The sequence below is a fragment of the Heterocephalus glaber genome, unplaced genomic scaffold (assembly GCF_053883595.1).
Source record: "Heterocephalus glaber isolate CG9 unplaced genomic scaffold, H.glaber_assembly_v1.0 deba00001479, whole genome shotgun sequence".
Lineage (NCBI taxonomy): Eukaryota > Metazoa > Chordata > Mammalia > Rodentia > Bathyergidae > Heterocephalus > Heterocephalus glaber.
In genome coordinates this window covers 22,323,105-22,333,183 of record NW_028258316.1, presented here as the reverse complement: position 1 = coordinate 22,333,183, position 10,079 = coordinate 22,323,105, and the positions used below count along the sequence as shown (strand labels likewise).

Genomic DNA, 10,079 nt, shown 5'->3' with positions numbered 1-10,079 from the left:
ATTTTCTGTAGGGTTTTTATCATGAATGGGTGTTGAATTTTGTTGAATGGCTTTTCTGCATCTATTGAGATGATCATATGGTTTTTGTCCTTGACTCTGTTAATACAGTATATTACATTTATTGATTTACGTATGTTGACCCATTGTTGCATCCCTGGGATAGATTCAATTTGGACATGGTGTATAATCTTATTGATGACCCTCTGTATTCTGTTTGCCAGTATCTTATTGAGGATTTTTGCATCTATATTCATTAGGGAGATTGACCTGTAGTTCTCTTTTTTGGTTGGGTCCTTCCCTGGTTTTGGAATCAAAGTAACACTTGCTTCCAGGAATGATTTTGGAAGTATTGGTTCCCTTTCAATTTCATTGAAAAGTTTGAAGAGTAGTGGGCATAGTTTTTCTCTAAATGTCTTGTAGAATTCAGCAGTGAAGCCATCAGGACTTGGGCTTTTCTTTGTTGGTAAATTTTTTATTACATTTTCAATTTCACTGGTTGTAACTGGGGTGTTTAGAATTTTTATATCTTCTTTGTTCAACTTTGGTAATTCATATGTATCTAGAAATCTGTCCATTTCTTCTGTGTTTTCCATTTTATTAGAGAACAGGCTCTCCAAGTATTGATGGCCCTCTGGATTTCTGTTGGATCTGTTGTGACTTCACCTTTTTCATTCCTAATTGCATGGATTTGAGCATTTTCTTTCCTTTTTTTGATAAGGTTGGCTAAGGGTTTATTGATTTTATTTATTCTTTCAAAAAACCAACTCATCGATTCATTGATTTTTTTTTGTATTGTTCTCTTAGTCTCCATTGCATTGATTTCTGCTCTGATCTTTATAATTTCTTTCCTTGTGTGAGCTTTGGGTTTGTCTTACTCTTCTTTTTCTAGGAGCTCAAGATTCAGCATTAGGTTGTTTTTTTGAGCTCTCTCTGTTTTCCTAGTGTGGTCATTCACTGCTATGAATTTCCCTCGTAGAACTGCTTTCATTGTGTCCCATAGATTACTCTTTGTTGTACTGGAATTATCATTTAATTGTAAAAACTGTCTAATTTCTTCTTTAATTTCCTCTGTGACCCATTGGTTGTTCAGGAGAGTGTTATTCAATTTCCATGTGTTTGTGAAGTTCTGTGGTTTCTTATGCTATTGATCTCCAGTTTAATTGCACTATGGTCTGATAATATACAGGGGATAACTTCAATTCCTTTGCATTTACTTAAACATGTTCTATGAATTAGTATGTGGTCTATTTTGGAAAATGACCTGTGTGCAGCTGAAAAGAATGTATATTCTGATTTTGTAGGGTGGAACACTTTGTAGACATCTATTAAGTCCATTTGTTCAAAAGCTTGGTTCAGTTCTATTATTTCATTGTTGATTTTTTGTCTAGATGATCTGTCCATTTGTGACAGTGAAGTATTGAGGTCCCCCACTACTATTGTATTAGTGCTTATATGATTTTTCATGTCTTTTAATATTTGTTTTGTATAGTTGGGGGGATTAGTATTTGGTGCATATATATTTATGATTGTCATCTCTTCCTCTTGGATTGTTCCCTTCACAAGGATGTAGTGGCCTTCTTTGTCTCTCTTAATTAGTTTTGGTTTGAAATTTACTTTTGGCAAATAAGATAACTACCCTTGCTTTTTTCCAGGTTCCTATTGCATGGAAAACTGTTTCCATCCTTTTACTTTCAGTCTATGAGTTTCTTTTTGAACTAGGTGCATTTCTTGTATACAGTATATTGTTGGATTTTGCTTCTTAATCCATTCTGCCAATCTGTTTCTTTTGATTGGTGAATTGAGGCCATTAACATCGATGGTTATAACTGATATGTATTGACTTATCATTGTCATGTTATTTTTCTGTTGTTGACTCTTTTTTATTTTTTCCTCCTCTCTCTTTAATTTCTTGTGCTGCCTGATGGATTTGCTCTGTTGGGCCTCATGGAGTTGTGACCTTCACTGTCTTTTTCTAAGATATTTTTTAGAATTGTTTGGAGTGCTGGTTTGGTATTCATGAAGTTTCTCAGGTGTTCTTTGTCATGGAAGTATCTTATTTCTCCATTAATTTTGAAAGACAGTTTTGCAGGATACGTCAGTCTAGGTTGGAGGTTGTTGTTTTCTTTTAGGGTTTGAAATACCTCACTCCAGGCTCTCCTTTACTTGAGAGTTTGTGTTGAAAAGTTTGCTGTGATTCTGATGGGCTTTCCTTTGCATGTGATTTGTTTCTTTTCTCTAACTGCTTGCAGTATTTTGTTCTTCTGTTGGGTTTCCGGAATCTTGGTTATTATATGTCTAGATGTAGATTTTTTTTTTATCATGGCTAGTTGGAGTCCTATATGCCTCACTTATCTGTATGTCAAATTCTTTTGCTCTCTTTGGGAAGTTTTCTGTCATTAATTCTGTGAACAGTTTTTTTATGTTATTAGTACTTTCTCCTGCTTTTTCGTGGACTCCTATCAGTCTTATATTATTCTTTTTTGTGTCATATAGGAGCTGTTGGATTGATTTCTCATGGTCCCTTACTATGTTTGAGATCTCTCTTTTCATGGTCACTGACTGCCATCCTGTCTTCTATATCTGATATCCTATCTTCAGATTGGCTCAGTCTGCTGTGTATACTTTCAATAGAGTTTTTAATCTCCTGGATATGTTTGAATCCGTTTTATGGATTCCATTTCTGTCCTATGCTGGGCATTCATGGCTTCCATCATGGTCCTGAACTCATCTATTTTTTTTTTTAAATCTGATTCTGTTGTGGAGTCTCTAATCATGTCTTTCATTTTGCTCAGCATCTCTGTAGTTATCTGGGAAATTATTTCTGTTTTGAATTTTTCTAGAGCCTCATTCATGTGTTTTGTTACTTCCTGTGCCATCAGTTCAGGGTGTCCAGGTGTTTAAATATCAGACTTTTCCACCTCGTTTTCCCCAGAGTTTGCCTTTGGTGAGCTGGACGTCTGGGAATGTGCCTTGCTTAGATTAGATGTCTTCTCATTTCTATTTTTGTTGTTGGTACTGTCCTTGGTTAAATTCCTGGGTTGATACTTCAGTATTTCTTATTGTAAATATTTTTGTTGCTTGTATTTAGAACCCTTATAGAATGATTGCTTCTCAGAGGTGTTTTCCAGATATAGCTGGTCTGTAGGTTTTGAGTCTCTAATGACTCTGGGGCAATCTCATTTTCATTATACCAGGAAGGATAACTGATTAGATCAATCACAACAGCTTAGCCCAAGTGATACAATTAGCGACAACAATAGTATCAAGCACAGTTTAGAAAATGACAATTTATGGTAGTTATTAATCTATTTCCCCCCACTGCTAGGGACTAACCCAAGGCCTCATGCATGCAAAGCAAACAATCTATCACAGAGCTATGCCCCAAGCCTCCCATATGAACTATTTTTCAGTGTACAATTCAGTGACATTAAATAAATTCAGATTGTTGTTCACCGTCCATCTCCAGAACTTTGCATCTTCTAAAACTGAAACTGTACCCATGAAACAGTAACTCTCCACTCCCCCCCCGCCGCCCCCAGCAACTACCATTTTTCTACACTCTGTCTCTGAATTTGACCACTTTATGTATCTCATACAAGTGGAATTACATGGTATTTATCCTTCTTACTGGCTTATTTAACTTAATATCTTCAAGGTTCACCCATGTTGTAGCATGCATCAGCATTTCCTTCCTGTTTAAGGATGATGTTCCATTACATGTACATAACACACTTAGTTTGTCCATTCATCAAGGGGCACTTGTAACCTTGTATCTCTGATTCTTTGCCACATATGCCTAGAAGTAGAATTGCTAAATCATATGGTAATTTTATTCTATTTCTAATGTTTCAAAAAATATGATCTTGTTCAAAGTGTGCTTTAATAGGTCCTCCAGGTGATGCATGGTGATGCATGCTAAAGTTTAAGAACCACTATCTTGATGTTTTGTCTTCCTTTGCATTAAGATTGACTGAGATCCACATCATGACTGAGATCATAGGAGGGATGAAGTCAAGAGAAAGTGGAGGCAAGCAATGTTCTTTTTTTTTTTTAGTACCGGGCATCGAACTTGGGTCCTTGCGCTTGTGCAGCAGGTGGCGAAACCACTGAGCTAAATCCCCGGCCCAAGCAATATTCTTTTAAGTGATAACAATTTGAGGGGCAGGGATTTAGCTCAGTGGTCCTGGTGCCTGCCTCACAAGTGCAAGGTCCCGAGTTCGATCCCCAGTACCAAAAAAAAAAAGATCTAACAATTTGCCGAACTCACTTCTGCTGATATTCCTTTGGCAAGACTTAATCTCATGATCACACTTCAATGTAAAAGTAACACAGCTAAGTGTATAACTATGGATGAAGCCATAAATGAGTTTGGGGGGGACCATAGTGGGCTGCCACAGGTTTTTTGCTCTTACCTCACCTTTGGGACCACCATCCTCCAAGGAATTTACACAGGAAATCTGGCAGTCATCTCTGACCATTATCCCCCTTTCCCTTCTCACTCAATCATTAAAACTGGTGGGTTCTCTTGAAATTCCCACTAGTACTTCTTTAGATCAGGCTATTACTTTTCTTACTACATTAATATAGGCTTGTGTCTCCATCTGCAACCAAGCTATTCTTCACACTGCAGCCAGAGGTATTCTTCTTAAAGTGCTTTTTTCTAAGCTAAAATCATACGTTTTCTAAAATGCAGATCTAATTATGTTCCCCAAACACATTTATGCCTTCATCCATGACTACTGTTTATGCTCCCTATCACTAGTATTTTTTTTTTTTTTTTGAGATAGGGTCTCACTCTGTAGTTCTTAAACTATGTAGCCCAGGCTGTCCTTGAACTCATGACAATCCTCCTGCCTCAGCCTCTTGAGTGCTGGGATCACAGGCATGCACCACCAAACCTGGCTTCCCTATCTCTAATATTAATCAAATGCTAGATTAATCAAGGTAATGATGTAGAATCTGGTCATGATAACTCCAAATCACACTTTAGTCATAATACTGACTTCAATGGATTTAAATTTGCCTACTAGAATGACCTTAAATAATTTAGGAATAAATTTACCTTCCATAAAGGCCACTCAAAAGTAGAAAAAAGCTCCTAAGGGTGGATGGAGAGTAAGGCTTTGTTTTCTCTTCTTTTTAAACTAACAGTTTAAACACTTTCTAAAACAGTATTTACATAGTCCAAAAGCCACGTGGAGTAGTAATCATACTCCCATATAAGCACAGCAATCTGGTCCTTTTTTTCTATATCTAAAGTGACCAGCACATAGTAGATGCTAATATTTGTTGAATAAGTAAATTCCTCCGGAGTCTTTAAGGACTACACTGTGAACCGAAAATTCAAATTCCTACAAGAGATTGGCAGGTATGTGTGTGAGTAGATAGGGCAGTTAGGACCCATAATGAAAGAAACAGTATAAATCCCACAAGAGTACTTTCCTTAACTAGCTTCCTATAACAATCTCCTTATCATTCTATTATACCTTTACACAATGCCAAGTCAACTTCTTCACTTCAAATATGTCAGTTTTTAGTTCGTTTAGCTGTTGCGTGTAGACTGGACTCCCCAAATTGAAGTCGAATCCCAGAATTGACCTCATAACGACCCTCATCCCAAGAGTAAACATTTTCTTCTCCAGTAGAAAACATTTTCAGTAGTAAACATTTTCTGGCTTCTGTTGCGGAGATTTATTATGAATTCGTTAGCATGATTCTGGTAAGATCTCAGTTTCACAAGCTACTCCCTCACCGCAGGCCAGACTGGGTGGGAGAGCAAACGCGACCCAGGCCATGTCCGGGCACTAAGTCAAAGAATCCCCCAGGTCAGTCCCTGGTGCTCAGGGTCTCTAGGGCACTACTCAGTCACCCTCCCCGCCCTGGACCTGGCGCTGCAATCAAGCCCGAGTTCTGGAAAAGTGTAGATAGCGACGAACGCACCCAGCGTGCCAGACGCGCGTAGGAAACTGATTGTCCCCGTAGGGCCCGGAGAGAGGGGCAGGGCCGAAGTATCTTTCACAGCGCTTGCGCAAAGGCCGGTTTCCAGGGCTCCGGATGAGACCGCGGGGGGATGGGGGGAGACAAACGCCGAGCGCCCGGGCCCACTGTGTGCGCAGGCGCACTCAGCGATCTCTGGTTTAGTGAGCCCTTTGCCTCGGGGGCGGTGCCAGGGGCGGTGCCGGGGGCGGGGCTGGGGCGGTGCCAAGCGGGGAGGAAAAGTCCGCGTTCGGCTCTTCCGCCAAGCCGTCACGGCCGCCGCAGTTCTCTCCAGGTCCTGTGATCTTATCAAGTCATGTTGCCCAACACCGGGTAAGGAGATGGGGGCGAGACGCAGCATAGTGGAGTGCGAGGCTCGGTGGGGTCAGCTCGGCGAAGGGAGGGTCACGGAGCCCGGCGCAGCGCGCTCGGGAACCCTGGCCCGCGCCTGACCTTGTGTGCTGTGGGTCTGCAGTGTCGCGTGGAAAGTAACCTAAAGTTGTGTTAATACTGTAACCAAGAGGGCAAAAGTGTAAAATCCTCATGCACGGGTGACGCGTCAAGTATGAGTTTCCCTGCCGCTCCTATGGTAGCCTGATCGTGGCTCTGGCGGTGGCAGCTCGTGTGGCTGAAGGAGGGCAAATTCTAGGTGAAAGGTCACTGGGGCAGCTGGGGACCTTAGCGATTCCTCTAGTTCTGAACGCTTGGCTGTAGAGCAACAAAATAATTTCAAATTGGTAACAAATTGAAATGTTCTTAAAATATGAGAAAATATGGGTATCTTTGGGGAGGAAGTTTTTTTTCACTTAAAACAGTTTTAAGTGTGGCCAAAGTACACGTAACAAAATATGCTGTCTTAACCGTGATTAAGGTTAGGTAGGAGTGTTAGGTACATCGCTGTGCAGCCAACCCCTGCATCTTTTCACCTTGTAAAACTGAAACTAACCCATGAAACAATGTCTGTCATGTCTCGTCTAACCTCCACTACCCTAGCCACTACCATTCTACTTTTTTTCTCTATAAAGTTGTGTATCCAGGCCGGGCCTGGTGGCTCATGCCTGTAACCCACGCACTCTGGGAGGCGGAGGCAGGTGGATGGCAAGTTCAACTTCAGCCTGGGAAATGTAGGGACTTAGCAAGACATTTACTCAAAAAACAAAAACTAAAAAATGGGCTGGAGATGCAGCTCAGTCCCAAAGTCCTTGGTTCAGCCCTCAGTAAGAGGATGGGGAAGCTTGGGTATCTTGAGCTGAGTTACAAGTCCATTCCATAATTAGCTTGAAGCGTGCAGGCACATAGTTAAAAGATATTTCAAAGGGATATAAAGTAAAAAGTGAGTTTTCTCACCCTTAAAATCCACATCCCCAGTTATTTCCTGGCATGTTTCTCTTCTTTGTACTCATAAGCATATTTTTTATACTGTTTTTTTTTTTTTGGTACCTGGGATCAAACTCGGGTCCTTGTGCTGGCGAGGCAGACGGCAGAACCACTGAGCTAAATCCCCGGCTATAAGCATATTTTGTACACCAGAGACACATATTTTTAAAAATAGCAGCAGATTCCATTTTGACTTTTTTACTTTTACTTGTCTTGAGATAAAGAGTATATACACTTTCAGTACCTGTAAATCTTCCTCTTCATTTTCTAAGTACTGGGAATTGGACACAGTCTTCACACTGAGCTACATCCCCAAACCTTTTAAAAAAGTTTTTATTTTGAGACAGGGTCTCAGAAATCACTGAACTGCCCAGTATAAGCTGGAACCTGTGGTCTTCTTGCTTCAGCCTCCTAGAGTGCTGGAATTACAGGCAGGTATCACCAGGCCCAGACACCTTATTTTTAATTGTTACATAATCTCTGATTACATGGGTATACCATTATTTACCTAACCTGTTCCCTTTTGTGGGATACCAACTCTTCCAGTTTTTTTGTTACTCTGTCTTTGCTTCCATGATTATCCTTGTATTTAACTGTTTGCTCATATGTGAGTATATCTTTAAGCTAAATTCCTGCAATTGAAATTGTTGGATCAAAGAGAATATGCACTTTAAATTTTGATAGCTATATACATAGATATTTCCCTTTAAAAAGGTTGGACACGCAAAAGGATGAATGAGATTTCCTAATCCAAAATGTTGGCAAACATGACATGTTTGGTAACAGGAAATCTAATTAGAGAATAAGTGACTCTTTGTTATACTTAAAATTTGCGTTTGTTTCATCATGAGTGAAGAGGGAGATGTTTTTATAAACCAAAGGCCATTTGACCCCCAAAGGACATTTGGCAATACCTGTATCTGAGAAGAGTATTGTCATAATTGAGGGGAGTTGCTAATGGGATCTAAAGAGTGGAGTCTTAGTTCTTTTTTTGTTGTTTGGTTGGTTTTTTTTTTTTTTTAATACCAGGGATCAAACTCAGGACCTTGCGCTTGCAAAGCAGGCAGTGGAACCACTGAGCTAAATCCCCGACCCAAGAGAGTGGAGTCTTAGATACAGGGAAACATCTTAGCATGGACAAGGATTCCCCTATTATGTAGTCCAAAATGTCAGTAGTCCAGAGGTTAAGAAAACATGGCTTAAAGCTATCTGTATATCTCTTTTTTTTTTTTTTGGTACCGGGGATTGAATTCGGGTCCTTGCGGTTGCAAGGCAGGCAACAGAACTACTGAGCTAAATCCTCAGCCCTGAATATCTTTTTATTTGCCTGGATTAACGAATAAGATTCATGATGGATCTCTGAGAACTTGTGTATTTTAAAAATTTGTTCTTAATAGTGCTGCTGCCTGCCTCACAAGCGCAAGGTCCTAAGTTTGATCCCAATACCAAAAATTAAAAAAAAAATTTTAATACTGTATCTGGGAAAGCTAGTTTCTGCCTCATTTGTATTATTATTATTATTTTTATTATTACTATATTGGTACTGGGGATTGAACTCAGGACCTTGCAGTTTCAAGGCAGACACAGTGCCATTGAGCTAAATCCCTGGCCCTATTTGTATTATTTTTCAAAAAATTTCTGATTATTCTTGGGTATTTTTTCACATGAACTTTAGCATAGTTTGTATAGGTTTTTTTAAAACAATGTTTTCTTTTTAAAAATGGTTAAAAATTGCATCGTATTTTCTCTGATTTTGAAGTATCAGAGAAATTTAGTAAATTGAACTTTAGGTTTTCACTACATTTGCAAGTATTCGTCATCTAACAGTGATATTGAGAACTTTGGACTCTTCCTCTGAGGGGCCTGTGTCATTGCAAACTGGTTCTGCTGCTCAGTAACACATGTCTGCCTTTGCCACTCTTGCTGCCAGTAACTGAGAGGATACCCTTTGCCCTACTGGGAATCACTTCAGCTGTATCACAAGCAAAAGGTTAGAACTTTTTAAAACAATAATTGGGATATTTTCATGTGAGTACTTTCATTAAACATCACTTTAATATCTCTGTATACTACTTTTTAAATATAGAAAAGAGAAAATCACACATATAGAATGTATTTTATATATATGTATATGTTTGCATGTTTTTGAAAAAATAAATTCCAAAAGGATAAAGCAAAACTTAATGAAGCAAGTTACCTACAAATTAGATGCTAAGTGTCTCTGAGTCTACATTATTATAAGGTTTTGACTTTTAAACCATATACATTTTATAATATCCCTTACTAAAGATGAGGGGACAAAAAATTAAAATTGAATGGTAACAAAATAAACTTAATTACATATTAAATCTATGACAGAAACATACAGAGAAAGAGAAGTAGTTCAAGTAATTTGGGGGGGAAGGGGTATTACTGTGGATTGAACTCAGGCCCTTTGTATTGACTAATTCAAGGCATTAGTCTAGCCCTTTTCTTGTATTTTTTTATTTTGAGGCAGGGTTTCGCTAAATTGCCCATGCTGGGTTTGAACTTGTGTCTTCTTGCCTTAGCCCCCCCAAGAATGCTGGGATTACAGGCATGTGCCTCCAAGCCCAGCTTCTAGTAATTTTTATCATGCGATTTGTCTGTACATCTTCAGAGGGATTTGACTGACTTTTATGAGAGATCCCAGAGAATTTTTATATTCTCTAATCTGGCCTACGGAGCCCTCCTCCTTTTTCTTCCAA

General features: G+C 39.2%; 1 protein-coding gene across 2 annotated transcripts in view; it reads left to right on the top strand.

The window, feature by feature from the left end:
• The first annotated feature begins 6,033 nt into the window (after positions 1-6,033).
• Positions 6,034-10,079, top strand: part of Hsdl2 (hydroxysteroid dehydrogenase like 2) — a 74,768-nt gene continuing 70,722 nt past the window's right edge. Inside the window, exon 1 of one of the 2 annotated variants that reach the window (XM_004849566.4) lies at positions 6,034-6,309. In XM_004849566.4, coding sequence (XP_004849623.1) covers positions 6,293-6,309 — 17 coding nt within the window. In that variant the 5' untranslated portion in view covers positions 6,034-6,292. The remainder of the gene's footprint in view (positions 6,310-10,079) is intronic. The other variant, XM_013073795.3, reaches the window with a different exon arrangement.